At 47.6% G+C, this 22,963-nt stretch overlaps 1 protein-coding gene across 3 annotated transcripts in view; it reads right to left on the reverse strand.

Moving 5' to 3' along the window:
* Positions 1-7,009: 7,009 nt before the first annotated feature.
* The window catches only part of SRPX (sushi repeat containing protein X-linked), a 101,797-nt gene continuing 85,843 nt past the window's right edge, over positions 7,010-22,963 (reverse strand). For all 3 annotated transcript variants that reach the window (XM_030202326.1, XM_030202329.1, XM_030202328.1), the window contains 4 exons: positions 16,929-17,108; positions 15,536-15,669; positions 14,262-14,383; positions 7,010-8,315 (listed from right to left, as the gene is read on the reverse strand). In XM_030202326.1, coding sequence (XP_030058186.1) covers positions 8,135-8,315; positions 14,262-14,383; positions 15,536-15,669; positions 16,929-17,108 — 617 coding nt within the window. In that variant the 3' untranslated portion in view covers positions 7,010-8,134. The remainder of the gene's footprint in view (positions 8,316-14,261; positions 14,384-15,535; positions 15,670-16,928; positions 17,109-22,963) is intronic.

The following is a 22,963-nucleotide window of genomic DNA, read 5'->3' on the forward strand; positions in this document are numbered from 1 at the left end:
CTATCCTGTCCTGAATAGTATTTTCACCAATCACTTTTCAAACTTTTTGAATGGATACAGTTTATGTTCTCTCTAGGTTTATTCCCTGACAATTTAGATTATTATAACACCTCTAGTGAAAAATCTGAAGAATAAAAAATCAGCCCATCTTGTCTGTAATTACAGGACAGTTGCCTCTGTTCCTTTTTTTTTGTAAAATTGATGGACCAGTCTGCGCTCAGCGTAATGATTTTTAGATGACTTGCAATATTCTGCATTCATCTCCATCAAGATTTTGCCATAGTACAGAGACAAGTTTTAGGATCAATATTAGATGCTGCTAGATCCTTACTAACAATTGTAAGGTCCTCATTTTACAGTTTGATTTGTCAAGTGCCTTTGACCTGGTGGATCATGATATTTTGTGGCTGAGCTACAAAATATCGGGATTACCCATAATGTTTTGAATTGGTTCAAAGGCTTTTTATCCACCAGGTCCTACAGAGTTAAGCTGAAATAGAGTTTCTTAATCCTTTCAGTGTTCCGCAATGGTCTCCTTTGTTTCCAACATCACTGAATATTTTCCTGTATGCTTTGGGTTTAGAGCTGGAGCATCAAGGGTTTTGCAGCCATAGTTATGCCGATGACATTACAGTGTTGATTCCAATTTTATTTCACTCTCTCAGATAAATATAACTGTAAAGAATTGTCTTTCCCTAATAGATTTTGGATGTCGAAACACAAACTAAATGCTGAGAAAAATAAATTCCTGCTTCTGGATAATAAACCAGATCCGTTAATTGACCATATGAGGATTGATCAGATTGAATATATGCTTTCTCCAGTATTTTTTTTTGCGGTGGGGGGGGAGGGGTTCAACTCAATCAAACTCTCAGAATATTCAAGTTAATGCTTTAATCAAAAGTTGTTGGGTTTTTTTGATCAGCAAACTGAGATGTATCAGGAAATATTTTACTCAAGAACACTTTGGATTTAATAGTCCAGTCGTTATTACAGTCTAAACCAGGGGCGTAGCCAGACCTCGGCGGGAGGGGGAGCCAAAGCCTGAGGTAGGGGGGGGCACTGTGTAGCCGCCTGCCTCCGCCGCCCCATGCCACTTTGGGCAACCGCAAACCGCCGGCGCCACCACAAAAACCCTCCCCCATCGCCACCATGTACCTTGTTTGCTGGCAGGGGTCCTCAACCCCCGCCAGCCAGAGTCTTTTTCGGCGCCGGTCAACTGGCGCCTTCGCTGCACGATGATCTTTTGAACTCTTGACGTCCTGCACCGTGCACGTCCTGTATGTAGCTCCTTGCAAGGACGTAAGGCGTCAGAAACAGATTATCACACAACGAAGGCGCTGAAGAAGACTCTTCGGCTGGCGGGGGTTGGGGACCACAGCCAGCAAACAAGGTACCTGATGCGGCGGGGGGGGGGGGTCAATTGTAGAGGGGGCCAGGGCTTAATCTGTGGGGGCCTATGCCCCCATATAGCTATGCTCCTGATCTAAACTAGATTATTCTAATCTCAGCTATATTGATGCCTCTAAAGTTGCTACAAAAAACTGCAGACAACACAGAATATTGTAAAATTGATCATCTTATTGAGCAAATACGATAGCATTTCAGGATCCTTTATCAAGCTTCACTGGCTTCCTGTGGAATTTTTTTTCCTGTGTCTTATGCAAAGTTTTAAATGGAGATTGTCCGGCATATATGCTTTCCCACTTCCAGTGTGTAAATTCCATTAGAAAAAGAAGATCCCATAATAATTCCCCTTTTGCCTTCCCTTCTGTGAAAGGGGAAAAAAAAGGATTAAATTATTTGAAAAGCTTTTAGCCTTCCAAGCTGCTATAGGGTTTTGGAAGAAAATTAGTGAATGTTTTAAATTTCACATTCTTACTTTTAGAAAAGATTTGAAAGCTTTGGGACTCATTTTGGAAAGAGAAAAATGTCCAAAAAGTGTCATAAAGCACCCTTTGGACGGATTTCTTCTCAAAACATCAATAGAAATCAAACAAAATAAAACATGGAAAAGAAAATAAGATGATACCTTTTTTATTGGACATAACTTAATACATTTCTTGTCCAATAAAAAAGGTATCATCTTATTTTCTTTTCCATGTTTTATTTTGTTTGATTTCTATTGATAACCTTAAGAGTGGACTAACACGGCTACCACACTTCTCAAAACATCCAAATTAGTACTTGCGAAACCTAGTTTGCAGACTTTTTATCTACGCATTTCATCTGCAGTGCATGAAAATCACAAGGGGCTGTGTTGGGGGGTGTTGCAGAGGCGGGCTTAGGGCATGTCTAATACTTAAGACGTTTTATAGCCATAATGGAACAAAACAAAAACGTCTAGCGCGAAAATGTCAACGTTTTGGTCTAGACTTAACACAAAAAGGTGCTCTAAATGACCAGATGACCAATGGAGGGAATCAGGAGTGACCCCCCCCCCCTTACTCCCCCAATGATCACTGACCCTCTCCCATCCCCCCAAAATGTGAATAAAAATAGTACTTACCAGCCTGTATGACAGCTTCAGATGTTATGGCCAGTCATAGTAGGGAAGCAAGCAAGTCCTGGAGTAGGTATAGTGGTCAGTGCAGTGCACTGTTGAAAAGAAGACTCAGGCCCGTATCTCCCTCTACCTGTTACACTTGTGGCGGAAAGTGTCAGTCCCTCGAAAGGGAAATGGGACTTGATATACCGCCTTTCTGTGGTATTTTGCAACTACATTCAAAGCGGTTTACATATATTCAGGTACTTATTTTGTAGCAGGGGCAATGGAGGGTTAAGTGACTCGCCCAGAGTCACAAGGAGCTGCAGTGGGAATCGAACTCAGTTCCCCAGGATCAATGTTTGCTGCACTAACCACTAGGCTACTCCTCCACTCATTCCACCAATAAGAACCAACCTCATCAGTGATGTCACAATGGCTTCACTGCCCAATACTTGGCTCACTTCTGATATTGTGATGTCATAAGGGAAAGGGGGAAAGGGAACTGGGACTTGATATACCGCCTTTCTGTGGTATTTTGCAACTACATTCAAAGCAGTTTACATATATTCAGGTACTTATTTTGTACCTGGGGCAGTGGAGGGTTAAATGGCTTGCCCAGAGTCACAAGGAGCTGCAGTGGGAATTGAACTCAGTTCCCCAGGATCAAAGTTCACTGCACTAACCATTAGGCTACTCCTCCACTCATTCCACCAATAAGAGTCAACCTCATCAGTGATGTCACAATGGCTTGATTGCCCGATACTTGGCTCACTTCTGATATTGTGATGTCATAAGGGAAAGGGGGAAAGGGAAATGGGACTTGATATACCGCCTTTCTGTGGTATTTTGCAACTACATTCAAAGCAGTTTACATATATTCAGGTACTTATTTTGTACCTGGGGCAGTGGAGGGTTAAATGGCTTGCCCAGAGTCACAAGGAGCTGCAGTGGGAATTGAACTCAGTTCCCCAGGATCAAAGTTCACTGCACTAACCATTAGGCTACTCCTCCACTCATTCCACCAATAAGAGTCAACCTCATCAGTGATGTCACAATGGCTTGATTGCCCGATACTTGGCTCACTTCTGATATTGTGATGTCATAAGGGAAAGGGGGAAAGGGAAATGGGACTTGATATACCGCCTTTCTGTGGTATTTTGCAACTACATTCAAAGCAGTTTACATATATTCAGGTACTTATTTTGTAGCAGGGGCAATGGAGGGTTAAGTGACTTGCCCAGAGTCACAAGGAGCTGCAGTGGGAATCGAACCCAGTTCCCCAGGATCAAAGTCCGCTGCACTAACCACTAGGCTACTCCTCCACACCTTACTGTACCCACATTTAAGTGACTCCTTCACCCATAAGGGCTATTGTAGTGGTGTAGAGTTGGGGGCAGTGGGTTTTGGAGGGCTCAGGAGACAAGGGAGCATTGGTAGCAGTGCCCCCCTAGGGTGCCCCATCGCTCTCCTGGGATGTCTGGGGGGACTAGTTCACTAAAAATGCTGGCTACTCCTACATTCCAATGGCTTCAGAATGGCTGCTAAGACTTCAAGCAGTGACCTTGCAAGACTTCTACGGAAGTTTTCGCGAGGCCGCTGCTTGAACTCTTGGCAGCCATTTTGAAGTGGCACCGGGAGCAAGACAGGTCTGCAGCCATGCGTGGCAGGAAAAAGGGGGCTCTTTCCTGCCCCAAAGAGACCACTAGACTACCAAGGCACAATAATAATGTAAAGGGGAGGCTAGGACGCCCCCCCCCCCCAGGCCTATCTGCCCGTCCGCCAGCCTTTGTCCACAAACCCGGGCAAATGGGCAGGCTGGCAAAACCCATCCAGATGCCCCACAGTGTCCTCAAAATAGGACATGTCCGGGTAACCCTATGCCATTCAGAATTGAATATATCAGTGGCGTTCCTAGGGGGGCTGACACCCGGGGCGGATCGCCAATGCGCCCCGCCCCCCGGGTGCAGTGCCTCCCCCCTGAACAGCGCGACGCCCCCCCCCCCCCCCCCGGCAAAAGAACCCCCGATCCCCTGGCGAAAGAACCCCCCCCCCAGGTGCACGCCGCTGGGGGGGGGGGTGCCGCACGCCTGCCGGCTCTTCGTTTTCATGCTCCCTCTGCCCTGGAACAGGAAGTAACCTGTTCCGGGGCAAAGGGAGCATGAAAACAAAGAGCCGACAGGCGCGCGGCACCCCCCCCCCCCCCCAGCGGCGTGCACCCGGGGTGGACCCCCCCCCCCCCCTTGGTACGCCACTGGAATATATATTAATCTTCGAACCTAGACACAAACAATGTTGCAACAGATGGTGGTAATGTTGCCCCCATGGTACCCCTTGTAGTTTATTAAATGTCCCTTGAAAGTAAAAGTTATTCTCTTTAATAACAAGACATGCCAATGCATTAAAAAAAAAAATCCATTGAAATGCACTGAGGTGTCTTGCTCGGATTTAAAGTCTGAATTATCACACCCAGGGACTCAGTCTGTTGTATCTGTGTGTATATAAAGACACAACCTCTAACGTTATGAACCAAGTGTGTGCATACAGCTTCTCCTCTTGAATTTCTCTCCAGAAATGGGTGGTATCTTGTATGTATGATTTGTGACACAGCTAGCTGCTGGTTTCAAAAAATAGTCTATAAATTTACTGACAGGCAGAAAGTTGTCATGAGTCTTTTCTGTTTGTTTGAAAACTGTCTTTTTAAGTAAACGTTTTGGTTCAGAATATGTGGACTGAGTTACTGTGTGAGGGTGAAGAGTAGACGTTGTGGATTAATTTGCTAGTGCCCGTCCCCCACCTCTGGAAAACTGCTTAACCACCAACGCAGGAGTGAGCAAAGACTGCAATAAAAAGCAGAAAGACAACCAGCGGTAACCAGCTCCTGCCTGTACATGTGTGCAATGATCTTGGGTACAGCCCTGATCCACCTAGGAACCTGGCTGTGCCCCAAATTGACTGACCAATGCCCCAACGATTGGGCCCAGAATCCTTGCAACCTCATATATCAGCCCAGCATGCTGTCCCCCTCCTGCGCAGAGTCATCTACAGTGACGAGATGGAGGTGGTGGGCCACTGTGACTACAGTCTGCCTCTCCCGCCCCCCGCTCCCCACCTCCACTGTCCAGTCCTGCTCTCTGTCCTCTTGCCAGCAGGGGGAGTCAGTAAATCTTGCTCATTACCTGCAGCTACTGCCACCTCTGCTGGCTTCCCTCCAAAAATCAGAACTCTCTGGGGACCTGAGATTAGGGAATCCTAGCCGATTTGACTTCAGGAGGAAGCCAGCAGAAAAAGAGGGTGCCCAAGTCTTCTTGGCAGCTGGGGGTGAGGGTGGGGAAGGAAATGTGGTGATACCAACGAGACGAGGAAAAGTAAGACACCAGCAGAAGTGAAAAGGATGAGAGGTCCCTTAATGAGTCTTGATCTATGGCCCTACATCCCCCACATGCTGCTGCTGGCTACACCACTAAGTCATTCTTTTCAAGGTTACAAAATCTGAAGTTTTTTTTGTTTGGTTCAGTCAGAGCTTGAACCAGGGCGTTGCCTCTGCTGCAGGGGTGTATCTGCGTGGGGCCACAGGGGCCTGGGCCCCCGCAGATTTCGCCCTGGACCCCCCCTACCGCCGTCACCTACTCCCGCCGAGGTCCGCTTCCTCCTGCCTGCCGGTGCCTTTTACTTCAGCTGGCGGGGGACCCAACCCCCGCCAGCCCAGCCAAGGTCTTGTTTAAGTTTTCTTCCTCGTGCTGTGCTGTTAAAAGCTGTATCCCTTCCCTTCCAGTTTCGGACGGAGTCTGATGTCGCAGCACGTTGACGTCCTGCACATACAAACAACGTGCTGCGACGTCAGACTCCGTCCGAAACTGGAAGGGAAGGGATGCAGCTTTTAACAGCACAGCACGAGGAAGAAAACTTAAACAAGACCTTGGCTGGGCTGGCTGGGGTTGGGTCCCCCGCCAGCTGAAGTAAAAGGCACCAGCAGGCAGGAGGAAGCGGACCTCGGCGGGGGTAGTGACGGCGGGGGAGGGATGGCGGCAGCAGCCGGGGGGGGGGGCTATAATGTGCCCCCTCACTCTAGCTGTTGCCCTCCCCCCTACCGCTGAACCTCAGATACGCCCCTGCTCTGCTGTTATATTTTGTTATACTGCTTCCTGGACTATTCTATTGGGAGGAAAGACACCATTTCATTGAGTGTCGTGCAGCACAGTAATAGTTAGTTCAAGAGCAGAGTTCAGTTATTTTTATTTTATTTTAGTTACATTTGTACCCTGCGCTTTCCCACTCATGGCAGGCTCAATGCAGCTTACATGGGGCAATGGAGGGTTAAGTGACTTGCCCAGAGTCACAAGGAGCTGCCTGTGCCTGAAGTGGGAATCAAACTCAGTTCCCCAGGATCAAAGTCCACCACCCTAACCACTAGGCCACTGCTCCACTCCACAGTTAAACGGTATCGTGGCCTAGAAAGATGGCAGAAGGTTGCCGCTGCCTGGTTTCAAGATGTATGAAATGTTTAAAATAAAAATAACTTGATTGCAAAAACAAAAAAAATAAAAACTTTATTAATAAAAAAAAAAAAAGTTTCATAAGTGCCTGTATGAAACCCCCCCCCAACTTTACACAAAATATCATACCATACATAGCACCTGGCTTAATCGTATGCGTGCTTCTGTTTGTACATAGAATAGGAAAGCGTCAGCGGCTGCATTAAACAGGCAAGATCCCCAGGGGAGGTGAAAGCCCCAAACCCGCATCATGCATATGTAACATACAGAGAGGAGGCACAGACTAAAAATACAGGAAATCTGTACACCATCACTAATCAGGATCACTGGCATCTGCTGCACCATCCATGATTAAACTGACATTTGTCCACAACATCGACTGGTCTAATGTTCAGCCCAATTGTTCCCCTGCTAGTCTGATTTCTAGCTCGTTTTATCCTTCTTGTCCAAAATGCTTTTAGCCTAATGGGTAGAGCAGTGGGCTAAGAATCGGGGAAACTTGGTTCAAATCGCACCACTGCACCTTGTAATCTGGGACAAGTCACTGGCTCAGGTACAAACTTGGATTGTGAGCCCTCCAGGGACAGGAAATAGCTACTGTACCCGAATTTAATGCACCTTGAGCTACAGCTAACAAAGGTGCGCTCTAAATCCAAAATGCACTTCTTTTTACGTTTGCCAACAAGCCCCCGTTTTTAAAACAAATATCCTAGCCTGAGTTCACTTTCCAGATGATTTTCACTATACAAGTTTGGGACTGTGTTGGAAGGGGAGATCGCTACCTTTTCTGATGACAATCAGCGCAGCGGCACCATCCCAAAATTGTGAGAGAGCAGATAAATAGAAGGAACTATTTAAAACATTAAATACCCATTCCACGTTCCTAATGAAATAATCTGAACAGCAATCCTCTGTATGGTTGAATCACCAAAGTTACTGCAGAAAGCTGTACAGGATCACTGCCACAGTTCCTCTGTTTACATTACGAATCTTACAGTCTGAGCACAGAGGGCCTAAGGGTACACAGAGAGCAGCAAGACGACACCTCATGGCTGAATTTGCTCTGCCTGCTGAATTATTGAGAAGTTTCAGTATTAATGTCCTTGATGAGAGCAAGGCTTAGAAGTTGGCTGGCAGTCCCCAGTTTTCTCTCTCAGTTGCAGGTCTGACCGGCCTCAGCTTGGAACTTCATCTCATCTTGCCTGGACGGGAACGTGTCAATCAGCGTGAACAGCTCTGCGGCAGAGGCTGGCGCAGCGTAGCGCTCCTTGTCAACACCATGTTTGTCCACTACCACCACCTGAAACTTGTGATGGGGGATCTGGAGCAACAACCTGGATGGACCGGAGCAGCAAAAAACAAACATGAAAAAGCTCAGTGTTACCTGCAGAAAAAGCTTCAGTTACCCCCACTGCAAAGAATCCACACTGAATTACTGAACACCACAAGGTTAGTGTGTTAGGGGCTTGTGGTTAGAGTCCAAAGGGAAACTAGAGGCTGGAATAAAATCACATATTAAATACCCCATAAAACACATTAAAAACAAAACATATGGGAGATATTTAAATGCACATTAAACTTTGAAACATGTGTATCGCATGTGGGGCGTATCTGGACTTTGCCGTTAGGGGGGTCCAGAGCTGAGGTGAGGGGGCACAATTTAGTCCCCCCCCCCCCCCGCCGCCATCGCCGATGACGACTCCATTGCCGACGACGCCCGGCATTGCTGACACCCCCCACCCCCTGCCACCGCCACCTCCAACAACTGTGGCCTGCCTGCCGATGACCCCCCGCCCGCCGTGACGTCGCCTACCTTTGCTGGCGGGGGACTCCAACCCCCGCCAGCCGAAGTCTTCTTGCTTCGTTTGGTTTCTGAGTCTGTCTGACGTCCTGCACGTTGTCCGACTCACAGAAACAGAACGAAGCCTTGCAGGTCGCAAGGCTTCGTTCTGTTTCTGTGAGTCTGATGTCCTGCACGTTGTGTACGTGCAGGACGACAGACAGACTCAGAAACCAAACGAAGCAAGAAGACTTCGGCTGGCAGGAGTTGGGGTCCCCCTCCAGCAAAGATAGCAGACGGCGACGGTGGGTTGGCGGCAGGAGGGGGGGGGGGTTGAGAGGGTCGTTGGCAGGGGGGGGTCTAGGGCCAAATCTACGGGGGCCCTGGCCCCTGTGGCCCCATAGCAGCTACGCCCTGGTTTGATGGTAAATATCTACTGTTCAGTAGTGCTTATAATTTTATCAGGAAAAGGACCTCAGACACCTTGCTCTTCTAGGGGGTGTTTTACTAAGGCGCGCTGGCATTTTTAGCGCACGCTAAATAAGGCATGAGCTAAACGCTACAGACGCCCATAGGAATACATTGGCATCTCTAGCATTTAGCGCAAGGCAAAAAACGCCAGCGCGCCTTAGTAAAAGACCCCCCCCCCCCAGTGACATCTACTTTTAGCGCAGGTTGTACCAGTAATCATGGATCCAAAAACCTGTATTTTTCAGACATCTAGCTAGGGCAGGTCTAATGTTATGCGGATCCCTGCCGGTCAACTTTCGTATGTTTTCAGCTACACTTTTTCAGACTTTCTTTCAAGCCGATCACAGCGAGGGTGACCTAAGAAAGAGCAGCAGCCGACATCCAAAAACTGCTTTGCATGTTAAAGGCAGGCTTAAATCAGGCAACTAGGAAGGACTCTGAGCAACAACAAAAAAAACATCTAAGTACTCGTCAGGGACGTCCAAGTGCCTAACACGAGCTGGACGTCTTCCTGCAGCTTTTGAGATGGGCATCCTTCTTGGACGTGTTTTTCTTACCTGCCTGAACTGACCACAACCACAGTTCTCTCAACAGTCCACTCCAAGGTTGTTTTCAGCTTGCGACCCCCCCCCCCCCCCCCCCCCCCGCCACACACGCACAGGATCGGGACGTGCGAGAGAACTGTGGTTGTGGTCAGTTCAGGCAGGTAAGAAAAAAATACGTCCAAGAAGGACGCCCATCACAAAAGCTGCAGGAAGACGTCCAGCTCGTGTTAGGCACGTGGACGTCCCTGACGAGCACTTGGATGGGTTTTTTTTTCCTTCGGATTCCCTCGCAGCAGCCCCAACGAGAGGTGGAGACCTCCCGTTAGGTTTTCCACGGTTAGGCAATCGGCAAACGGGAGTGCATCTCATTATAATATGATTTATCCACATTATAATACTAAGTTGCTCATCTGCATTCTGTTTTCGTTAGCTGCTACCGTGACAGGACAATGCCCTTTTGTGCATGTCCCTGTTTACTACTTGTGCGTTAAACTGGCTAGAACCAGTTTAAAACCCACGTTACTGGCTCGTTAAGTTTAGTGCATCTGGCCCTGAGACTGATACCTAAGTCTAAGAACACAAGCGGTGCTAGAACAATGGTCTATTTAGCCCAGCAGCCACTAATCGGGGTCACTTGTGAAGTACCAGGCAGATCCTGTAGCAATGGAAGAAGCAGGAGAGACAGGTAAGCACAGGGAAAGGGTGGGGGGCACTAGGGATCCATCTGTTAGGCTCCTTCATTGCACTTACCGCTGCCCTTCATAGTTAAGAAAAGTTTTGTCATAGACTGAGCCCCTGATGCTTGAGGCATAAGAGCCAACTTGAAACAGATGTGGTGCTAAACTTACCACTAATTACCCTTCCGCACACAAGTAAAGAATTTTATTCAGTACTGGGGACACTCAAGCACCTTCTGCATCCACAGAGAGTCTGTATGGCTGCTTGGGTTAGTAGCCCAGGGTCATATTTGCATTTGTGGTGGGTCTGTGATGCTGTACCAGATCTCCTGCTCATCGGAGGTTCTCAGTTTACCATGCTACCTAGCTTTGTCTGTTGGGCCTTTGGGAAGGAGCGGAGATTCCTGCTCACGCTAAAAGCTTGGCTGCACCACACAGATGATACATGTGATCAAGAGGTACCCAGGGCCAGTCCCCGGAAAAATCAGCTGTTATCGCTGCTGGAGTGGGAATGGCTTTTGCTCTAATACATCCATTCCCAACTCAGTCGTCGGGGCACACCTAGTCCAATTGGGTTTTCAGGATATCCACAATGTAACAAAGTAGATGATGGCAGAAAAAGACCTGCACGGTCCATCCAGTCTGCCCAACAAGATAAACTCATATGTGCTACTTTTTCTGTATACCTTACCTTGATTTCTATCTGCCATTTTCGGGATTCAGACCGTAGAAGTCTGCCCAGCACTAGCCCCACCTCCCAACCACCAGCCCCACCTCCCACCACTGGCTCCGCCACCCATTCTCGGCTAAGCTTCTGAGGATCCATTCCTTCTGAACAGGATTCCTTTATGTTTATCCCACGCATGTTTGAATTCCGTTACCGTTTTCATTTCCACCACCTCCCGCGGGAGGGCATTCCAAGCATCCACCACTCTCTCCGTGAAAAAATACTTCCTGACATTTTTCTTGAGTCTGCCCCCCTTCAATCTCATTTCATGTCCTCTCGTTCTACCACCTTCCCATCTCCGGAAAAGGTTCATTTGCGGATTAATACCTTTCAAATATTTGAACATCTGTATCATATCACCCCTGTTTCTCCTTTCCTCCAGAGTATACATGTTTAGTTCAGCAAGTCTCTCCTCATACGCCTTGTAACGCAAATCCCATACCATTCTCGTAGCTTTTCTTTGCACCACTTCAATTCATGTATATGGCATGATAGATTTGCATGCAATATGTTAATAGCATACAAATCTAAGTCATGAATATTCATTGTGGATATCCTGAAAAACCCAATGGGACTAGGTGTTCCCTGAGGACTGGGTTGGGAATAACTGCTGTAATGGGCAAATCAAATGGTTACAATACAATGTGAACTTCACGCTGATGGTGACAAGGCATCTCGGGAGGGGGGAGGATGGAGGACAGGCTGGTTGGATGCAATTTCCCCTGGATATTTGTTACTTTTTATGAGTTGATGTGAACACTTCTAAACGTGCAACTGTACTCTGCTGATCTTTCAGTACATGGTGTAGCTACGGTTTTCTCTGGTGTTTGAACTGAATAAATAAAGATTTAAAAAATGGAAGTGTATGTGTGCTGAGGTTGCGGGAGGGGGAGCACACAGTACAAATACAGTAGGGCTGGGCTCTCATTTGCAGTGGCATAGGATATGTCAAAATGACCCTATGCTGTTGCATATCGTTACCAAATGAAAATGAGTAGAAAAATCACACATGACACTCTTTCCCGATAGTGGAACCACCACCCATGCACAAAATTATGCATCAGGAAGAGACTGTGCACTATTATCGACAAAATGGACAAACAAAAAAAGAATAAAATGGAAATTGCCAGAAATGATATGGGAAACAACAGGAAATGAAAACAGATTGAATCACCAACACTATAGATGCTATTTTGCCCCTCTCCACCACCTGCACGAAACGCAGGCACAACGGTTCCCTCTAACCATTTGTAAAGCCCCCACTCTGTCTGCAGTTAGGTGACTACCTGAAAATGACTCCTATACAGCACTGCTGAGTAGCAGAGACAGTGTGACTCGTAACTCTGCAATCATCAAATTCACTTCCAAGTAGAGTGTTGCACGGGGACAGAAATTTCACCCATCCTCAATGGAATCTAACCCATACCACTCATAGCCATTCCATCCCCACCTGTACCTGCAATTACTTGCTTACTCACAGTCCTCTGTTCCCATAGGCGTAGTTTGACTGTTTCATTTGGGGGGGGGGGGGGAGGGAAGGATGGAAGGAGCATATTAGCATATTAATTTGCATATATACATATGCAAATGAATATGCTAATACGGAGGAAGGAAATGAAATTTACAGGCAAAATATCACAGATGCACATTTCAAAAAGCTGACATATTTCAATTAATAAATTCTGAATAAAATACTTTTATCTACCTTTGTTGTCTGATCATTTAGTTTTTCTATTCACTTTGATCCCAGTGTCTTCTGTTTTATGCAGTGTCTTCTTTCCAGTAGACTTCCCTCTGCTCCCCACCCTCCCAGTCCCATCTCTTGCTCCTTCCCTCTGCTCCCCACCCCTCCCAGTCCCATCCATCTTCTGTTCCTTCCCTCTGCTCACCATCCCTCCGTCCCATCCATCTTCTGCTCCTTCCCTCTGCTGTGCCTGACCTCTCCCAATCCCATCCATCTCCTGGTCCATCCCTCTGCTCCCCACCCCTCCCAGTCCCATCCATCTCTTGCTCCTTCCCTCTGCTCCCCACCCCTCCCAGTCCCATCCATCTTCTGCTCCTTCCCTCTGCTCACCATCCCTCCGTCCCATCCATCTTCTGTTCCTTCCATCTGCTCCCCACCCCTCCCAGTTCCATCCATCTTCCCTCTGCTGCCCCCCCACCCCCCCGCGAGGTCCAGGATCGTGGACTCCGTTTACCCCCTCTTCCTTCCTCCCTCCCTCCGGCGCAGGCAGCAGTCTTCTTCAACGTTTCTGTGTTCCTGGCAGCGGTAGCGACGTACATGCTGCCTTCGTGCTGCCCCGGAAGCCTTCTCTTCAAGTTCCTGTTCCCACCTATGCGGGAACAGGAACTTGAAGAGAAGGCTTTGGGGCAGAGCCGAAGGCAGCGTGTACGTCGCTACCGCTGCCAGGAACACAGAAAAACTGAAGAAGCATGCTTGCTGCCTGCGCCGGAGGGAGGAAGAGAGGGGGTAGACGGACACGCTTGTCTCCGTCCGCTTCGCTTCCCTGCCCTCTCTGTCTGCGTCCCGCCCGAAAGGAAATGACGTCAGAGGAAGGCGGGACGCAGACAGAGAGGGCAGGGAAGTGAAGCGGACGGAGGCGAGCGCGTGCCTGCTTTTTTTTTTTAACTACTGGCGCGGCGGCGCCAGTCTCACGTCATCCTCGCCCCCCCAGTCTACGCCCATGTCTGTTCCCTCCCAACACCAATGGCATCCCATGATATTTTGGGTGGTATTCACTATTCAGTTAATGAGTGCTCCGAGCCTCAGTCTGATGTTCCGGCTGCTTCTCTGGGCATTCCAAGCCTCATGCTGGAGTCACCATCGATTTTGAATCCGCTCCCGTGGGAATCCCACAGCAACTTCCATCATCCCCATGGGAATCACATGAAACTTATTCCATACTTGCGGGACTTCCACAGTAACTTCTTCCATCACCGTGGGAATCCCACGGAGCTTCCATACCTGTGGGAAGCCCGCGGGATTCCCACAAACCCCATTCCCGTGCAGCTCTCTACTTCCAACTCCGATACCACTTAAGCCTGCAAAACTGTGTCTTACGAAAGCCCCTCCAGGCTACCTGAGCTGAACACTGAGTGCTGGAGGCAGGAGCCTGCGTCCTATCCTTCCGATCTGTGCTGGGTACACGCCAACCAGTTCAATCACGGTGATGTGTCTCAGGTCCAAGCCACACTGCGCTTGCTAAACCAGGAAAGAGGTATTTATTAGAGAGATATTTGACACGGGCTGTAAATAAATAGTCTACGTGGTACAGTCCACAACACGTACCACCAATATTCAAGTCGATTTAAGTGTCTTATGTGGGTCCCGACTGAATATTCGCCAGGATCCACCTAAGACACGGAGTCCAGCGCTTGCCGAATTAGCCTCAACTATTCAAGGCCGGGGCCCTGACGTGGCCGGGGCCAATTCTGTCCGCAGCAGTGTGTATTTAAAAAAAAAAATGCTGACCATTGATCAGAATTCAAGCACTGAAGCCAGCTTTGAGATATGTGAAATTTGATTGTCAAGATATTTAGCAACATCATGGTTACAGGATTGTCCAACAGATGTTCAACCTTCAGCAGTCAACTTTTTTTCACGCTGCTGACCACCGCAGGCCCGGATATTCAGGCCTGGTATTTATCCAGGTACTGGAACCAGGTAACGTGCAGGTAACTAGCGGTGCAGAGTTAAACCTGCATTACATGTGTCCAGCACTGGCACAGAATGTATGTAGTGCCAGGATAACTTCTGCGTCTGCCCTCACTCTCCCCCCCCCAACCACCCTGGCACTTTAGGGGCAGTTCTGTAAACACATGCCCCTTGCACACATTCCTCTTAAACATCTAAGTGCTATTCCATATGGAGATGTGTAAGTGCGATAGTGCCAGTAACGGCAAGGGGGAATACACATGGGCGGAGCATGGGCAGGACGTGACTGCCTCCCAATTACACGGCAAGGGGGGGGGGGGGGAGTACACATGGCCAGAGCACTGAATAGTAAATCCCTGGAACTCAAATGTCAGAGGATGAGGTAACAGTGGTTAGTGTATCAGGGTTTAAAAAAGGTTTGGATAAGTTCCTGGAGGAAAAGTCTATACTTTATTATTGAGATGGACATGAGGGAAGCCACTGTTGCCCTGGGATTGGTAGAATGGAATGTTCTACTATTTGGGTTTCTGAAAGGTACTTGTGACCTGGCGTCTGCTGAGCAATTGTGCCATTCCCTTGTGTTATCGCTACTTTAATATGACAGGGGCCCCTGTGTATAAAACTGGAGTGCAAACTTGGGGCCCTGAGAACCTTCTCACAGGATATAAATTAACACAGAACAATCCCTAGTCCCCTTACCTGCAGCAGTCCCAGCTGTAATCTGTAGAAGAAGTTGGCTGCAGAGGGAGTTGAAACAATTAACAATCTCCTTTTTTCATAAAACTGATCGAGCAGGGCAGCTGCAGTTCTCACGCCGATATTAATATTCATGTCTGGAATTGAATCGACAGAAGAGAGGGTTATAGACTGGAAACCTGCAGAGAAGTGGGGTTGGTCAGCCATGGAGTAACACCTGGATAGAGGGAGAGAGAACAATATTGACCAGAATCAGGGGAACCTGTCCCTAACGCCCCTACTCTGATGTGAATCTATTTCCATGGATACACTGCTACAAAGCCAGACCTGACTCCGCCTGTCCAAGCCAGGGGCGTAGCCAGACCTCGCGGTGGGAGGGGGCCAGAGCCTGTGAGGTGGGGGGGCACATACTGGTCTGCCGCCTCGCCACCACCCCCACCCACTGCCGCAGCAAATACCTTGACTGGCGGGGGTCCCCAAATTCAGTTTCACTAAAAGGAGCATGCCGGACGTGAGGGGAAGACAGAGCACGGCTTACTTTATTTATTTTTTGTCTATTAGATTGTAAGCTCTTTGAGCAGGGACTGTCTTTCTTCTATGTTTGTACAGCGCTGCGTATGCCTTGTAGCGCTATAGAAATGCTAAATAGTAGTAGTAGTAGTAGTAACATGGAGGCGCTGGAGACCGGCGCTGGACAACACTTCAGCTGGCGGGGGTTGGGGACCCCCGCCAGCAAAACAAGGGGCCCAGAGGAAATCTGGGAGCCTCACTCTTCTGTTACAAGGGGCAACAAAAGACCTTCAAGTCCCTGACAGCAATCCCCAAGTCTTGCTGGGGGGGGGTCTCAGAATGACGTAATGCTTACTAAAATCACTCACTCACAAGCATACCTAGTGCAAAGCACTTCATTGTAGCACTAGGAGGGCCAGTCCTTTTCAAGTTAGCAAGATACTGGATTGTAGCAAATCTATTTTACTGTTGGGTTTTGCTTATCGCTGATGTCATTCTTATGGTTTTAAGAGCACCCTTCGGCCCATAAGGCAAACAATAGTTTCCCAAATAAATATAAAATAGCAAACTTCAGAAAAAGGAAGCAGTTTCTCATTCTACAGGTGGATGGAAGACTTGACGGAGCTATTCCACCGAGATTCACGGGATCAGGGAATGCTGGTGCCTCAAGGTTGTCACAAAAAGAGAGGAGGTGCCTCGCTGAACAAGTAATGCCGAACCCCCTGTTCTACTGTCCCAGAATGAAGCCATTTAATTACTGAATGACGATTGTACGCGTTCACACGCTCGGAGAAGGAGAAAGGGTGGAGGCAAAAGAGAAGTGAAATTATAGGCAAGATCCCCCCACAGGTTAGCATCAGAATAGGACGCGGATGTACTCACTCACAGGAACAGGTCGGTTCTGATCCGGACCAGGCTTGGTTGTACTGGCACACTCGGGCTGGGCTTCCCTGTAGCTCGTAACCGCTAATGCAGGAGAACTCGCAAGTGGCACCGTAATTATCACCATCTCCCGAACACTTGATGTAGCCGTTCTCTGGGGCGTTCAGCTTCCCGCATCGCCTGACTTCAAAACACAGAGAAATTTATTTATTTGTTGCATTTGTATCCCACATTTTCCCACCTATTTGCATTCTCAGTGTGGCTTACATTGTTCCGTAATGGCGATCGCCATTTCTGGAATGAGAAATACAGAGTTATATTGCATTAATTTTTTTTTATTTTTTGTTACATTTGTACCCCGCGCTTTCCCACTCATGGCAGGCTCAATGCGGCTTACATGGGGCAATGGAGGGTTAAGTGACTTGCCCAGAGTCACAAGGAACTGCCTGTGCCGGGAATCGAACTCAGTTCCTCAGTTCCCCAGGACCAAAGTCCACCACCCTAACCACTAGGCCACTCCTCCAGGTGACAGAGAGAGGGTAATCGAATGGGGGCGCCCATCTCTAAGGACGGCCCTGTAAAGGGGCGGGGCAACCCGTATTATCGAAACAAGATGGACGTCCATCTTTCGTTTCGATAATACGGTCAGGGACGCCCAAATCATGAAATTTAGGTCGACCTTAGAGATGGTCGTCCCCGGTTTTTGGCGATAATGGTAACCGAGGACGCCCATCTCAGAAACGACCAAATCCAAGCCATTTGGTCGTGGGAGGAAATGCCTGTTCAGCACAAGACACTGGCATGGTCTTTGAGTGCAGGCCCATCGACCTCTGAGTGGCGTCTTCCATTTTCCGGCTAGCAGCAGAGGTTGCACTTACAGCCGCTACAGGAAGAGGGAGCCCCTGGTTATTGTATAATGGTGACACTGAGGGGCCCTTTTACAGAGCGGCAGTAAGGCCAACGTGGGCTTACCGCTTGCTCTTTCGGGACTACCACCAGCCCAGCGCGGCCACCGGCGGTAGTCCCGCCCCCAAGCGTGCGCCATGTCCAAGAGAAAAGGGGAAACCCCGGAAATGGCTTGCATGGCGATAACCTGGCTGCCCGGTTAGCGCAGGAGCCCTTATCGTTACCTCAATGGGTGGTGGTAACGGCTCCCCGTCAAATGGCCCCTCGGTAAGAGTTCTCTTACCGCATAGCCATATGTGCCCAGGGTCTTTTTACCCGCTGTGGTAAAAAAGAGTCCTGACGAGCGGGAAAAACGGTCCCCGCCGCTACCAAAGGGCCCTTTTTCCCACAGCTTGCAAAAGGGCCCCCCCCCCCCCTAATGACTGGACTTAGCACCTATAATTACAAGGTACGGGAGGAAGCACTGGTGTCTGGCGATTTGGCCTAGTGAGCTGGGTAGCTGCAGATGACGACCTGTGATGCCAAAACCCAGTTGACACGGTTTCCAATTAGGCCAGGGATCCTTAACCTTTCTGTGCTATAGACCGCTTTGAGAGTCTGGTAAAACCTATGGACCTTTTCTCAGAAAAATGTATTTAAACGGTAAAAATAAAATACATAATTAACTAGGGAAGGGCGGGGAGGGAGCTGGGAGGGGGGAAAGGGGAACATCAGGTTATAAAGTTTGCAACTCACTGGGTGCAGGGCTGATATTTCAGTTTGGGCGGGGGGGGGGGGGGGGGGGGAAATTTCGACTGTTTTCAGATGTTGTTGAAATATTGAGATGTTTAAAGTCTTTGTACCACAAAGTGGCGAATAAGTGACGCTAGCAGATATCCATCTCTGTATGAAAAATCTTCTTTTAGCGAGCCGCCCGTAAGCAGACGACTGGTTCAGGCGCACAGTGTGCAAGTAACGATGGGTTTCACAGAGGAAGGGTATATAGGCAGGGGGTTATCAGACACAAGGCCCTTTGCCCTTTGCGATGTATTATCTTGAATTGCACTGGATACTGAGTATCTATTAGCTATTTCCTTTTGTGTATATTGTAAACTTTAATAAACAAATCTATATATATAAAAGGCAACCCCAACGTTCTATGAAGCCTCCAGCCTGAAGTGTGAAGCGCCAGAGATATCCGGTTTCCCCACGAGTGAAGGAAAACAGCACAGCACGAAATCCCTCTCTCTGTAACAGTGAAGGACTCAGAGGGGGGAGGGGAGAGAGACGCCCTCACTCTCTCGGTAATACAAACACAGCACAGCAGGAAACGTAACACTGAAGGACTGGACTCGGAGGGGGGAGGGAGAGAGGGCAGGGACACTCCCACATGCACACTCTGAAGAAAACCTTGCTAGCCCCCCCCGTTTCATTTGCATCAGAAACGGGGCTTTTTTACTAGTTTAAACATAAAATGCGTAGATACAGATTGGATTACAAAGGAAACCAATTATGCTCAAATACATTTATCAGAATATTAAGCTACTAGGAATAAATGCCCGTTTCTGAGGGCAATGAAACGGGCGCTAGCAAGGGGCCCCCTCCCTCCGAGCTACTTGCCTTGTTCGGTGTTGGCGTCGCTGTGTGTGGGTAGGATTTTGGGTTTTTTTTGATTGCTGCGCCTCCGTGGCCGTGCCTGTGGCGTTTCGGTTTCGGGCCTCGAGTGTTATAGCTCCGCCCTCGACGTCATGACGTTTTGACGCGAGGGCGGTGCAGACACTCCAGGGCACACCGGATATCTCGGGCGCCTCAACTTCCGTGGAGGCTTCAGAACGTTGGGGTTGCCTTTTATATAGAGAGATCTTTATTTCTTCCATCACCTTTTTCCTGACAAAGAACCTTTATAAAACAATAATTGTGCACTGGATAGTTGGGAAAGTTTCATACTTTTCCTTTTCAATGATGTAGTAACTTGGTTTATTATTTCATGTAGCTACTAATGTTCTTTTCGTTTTCTATTAGAAGATGATTATCTTGGACTGTAATTAAACTTTGGAATTCACGTCCAGAGAATGTGGTAAAAGCAGTTAGCTTAGCGGGGTTTAAAGAAGATTTGGATAATTTCCTAAAAGAAAAGTCCATAAGCCATTATTAAGATGGACTTGGGGAAATCCACTGCTTATTCCTAGGATAAGCAGCATAAAATCTGTTTTATTATTCTGGAATCTTGCCAGGTACTTGTGACCTGGATTGGCCACTGTTGGAAACAGGATACTGGGCTTATGGACCTTTGCATGGCAACGCTTATGTTCTTATGTAAGTATATATAATCGATTAAAATATATATATATTTAAAAAACAACAAATGTATGTTGACTGTGATCAATTACATGCTTTTCGGTCACACAACCAAATTCTGGTTTTGCCTTTTTAGGGTATAATTCATTTTAGAAAGGGAGATTTATTGAAGTTAACAAACCTTTTTGGAGGCTACAGACCATAAATTATTTTGTTGTCTACGTTCAATATTGAATGAAAAGCTAAATTTCAGTTAGAGGTTAGTGAAAATAAAGTTGTAATTTTTTCCCATCCAAGTTCTTGGACCCCTAAAATCTATCTGTGGATCCCGGGATAAGAGCCCCCGGATTAGGCTGGTAGATCAAAGAAAACTGCTGCTACAAAAAAAAATAAAATAAAATATAAAAATAAAAAAAGACCAGTCATGCAGCTGCACACCCACCAAAGAATGAGTAATTTGTACCAGCGTGGTTGAGCCACTAAGACCCATGAAGACTAGTAAGTACTGAAAAGAGTTCTTTTGTGACATTATGAGTGCTCTGGAAAATGTGCCTCATGCCCACATCCACAGTAACAACCCTGTGTGTGTCCCAACGACACTGCAAAGCTACGATCCAGCATCCAAACTGAGCAGGAGGTGGCAGGACAGCACTTTGGGGCACTGTGGAGCAGTGGCCTAGTGGTTAGGGTGGTAGACTTTGGTCCAGGGGAACTGAGGAACTGAGTTTGATTCCCACTTCAGGCACAGGCAGCTCCTTGTGACTCTGGGCAAGTCACTTAACCCTCCATTGCCCCATGTAAGCCGCATTGAGCCTGCCATAAGCCGCATTGAGCCTGCTATGAGTGGGAAAGCGCAGGGTACAAATGTAACAAAAATAAAATAGATACTATTGGAGATTCTACATGGAATGTTGCTATTCCACTAGCAACATTCCATGTAGAAGACTGCGCAGCCACATTGGTGATCTGCAAGGGCCGACTTCTACATGGAATGTTGCTAGTGGAATAGCAACATTCCATGTAGAATCTCAAATAGTAGCAACAGTTGAGGAGTGGCCTAGTGGTTAGGGTGGTGGACTTTGGTCCTGGGGAACTGAGTTTGATTCCCACTTCAGGCACAGGCAGCTCCTTGTGACTCTGGGCAAGTCACTTAACCCTCCATTGCCCCATGTAAGCCGCATTGAGCCTGCCATGAGTGGGAAAGCGCGGGGTACAAATGTAACAAAAATAAAATAGATACTATTGGAGATTCTACATGGAATGTTGCTACTATTGGAGATTCTAAATGGAATGCTGCTATTCCACTAGCAACATTCCATGTACAAGGCTGCGCAGGCTTCTGTTTCTGTGAGTCTGACGTCAGACTCATAGAAGCAGAAGCCTGCGCGGCCACATTGGTGATCTGCAAGGGCCGACTTCTACATGGAATGTTGCTATTGGCAACATTCCATGTAGAATCTCAAATAGTAGCAACAGTGGAGGAGTGGCCTAGTGGTTAGGGTGGTGGACTTTGGTCCTGGGGAACCGAGTTTGATTCCCACTTCAGGCACAGGCAGCTCCTTGTGAGACTCTGGGCAAGTCACTTAACCCTCCATTGCCCCAGGTACAAATAAGCACCTAAGCTGCATTGAGCCTGCCATGAATGGGAAAGCGCGGGGTACAAATAACAAAAAAAAAAAAATGTTTGGTGTGTGAACATTGGGTACACCGGACAGGGCTCTTACAGGCCTGATGTGATGCACTTGTAACCCTGGTCCACCTAAGTACAGTCTAGGAGGCAGGCTAGCTCGTCAGGGCAGGAACCCAGAGCAGGAGTCACAAAACAAAATTTTAATCTGGTTGGTTAGGGCACAGGCTGGGGCCGGATTGATCTCAGTAGACTGGAGGGTTATTCTCTCTATCACACTTTCACATAGAGTCAAATACAAGTTTTTTGTTAATGTGTGTGCGAGAGATGTCATAATGTTGAATAGGGTAGGAGAAACGGGTGATCCTTCTAGGACTCCGCACTCTGCTTTCCATATGAGAGACATGGATGTACCCGTCTTTACTTGACAGGTTCTGGAAGTTATAAAAACCGTCAAACGACCGGAGTACTTCTCCGTTTCCTATTTTATCCAGCAGCCTCAGCAGAATCGAATGGTCAACCATGTCAAATGCGCTTGACATGTCGAATTGTAATAGTTAGTTTCGTTTATTGGCATCTGCTATACCACCTTTGCTAACTTAGCAGATCAAAGCAGTTTACATAATAAAATTTGAAAGAACAGAAAGGAACATTTAATGTTGTAGATGTGTGAGTGGGTATCATGGAGTGTTTTACTGCTGTCTTCCAAACCTCCTTGTTGACTGTGGTTTTATCTTTGTCTGCTTTTTTTTTTTTTTTTCTTGTCTTCTGTAAAGCCTTTTCAGTTCACTTAGTTCATTTGTAAACCAGGGGGAAATTTCCTGTTTACTGCCTTTTTTTTTTTAACTAACTTTTGGTGGGGCTATCTCATCTAGGACCCTCCTGCTGTTTCCTCCCATACGTGAAGAAAGTCTGTTGGGTTGGTTGAGGGGGGTCAGTAGGTGATCATATATTCTGTCCCAAAACTTTCCTACCTCGATCGTACCACATGCCTCGTAGGATGCTTTCTTATTGGAGGATTCCTACGGAGAATAGAAGGACCCATCCATGTTAACTGTAGGCCTACCCAAAAAAAACAAGGTCTGGCCACACAACTGTGGTGGGCAAATTGCACAGGGCACAACTACAGCCTGGTATATGGGATGCTTTCAAAGAGCCCTCCTAATGTCACATACTATATTCTGTAGGATATCACCTCAGATAGATCAGAAAGAAAACTGACTCGAATT

The sequence above is a fragment of the Microcaecilia unicolor genome, chromosome 4 (genome assembly GCF_901765095.1).
Source record: "Microcaecilia unicolor chromosome 4, aMicUni1.1, whole genome shotgun sequence".
Lineage (NCBI taxonomy): Eukaryota > Metazoa > Chordata > Amphibia > Gymnophiona > Siphonopidae > Microcaecilia > Microcaecilia unicolor.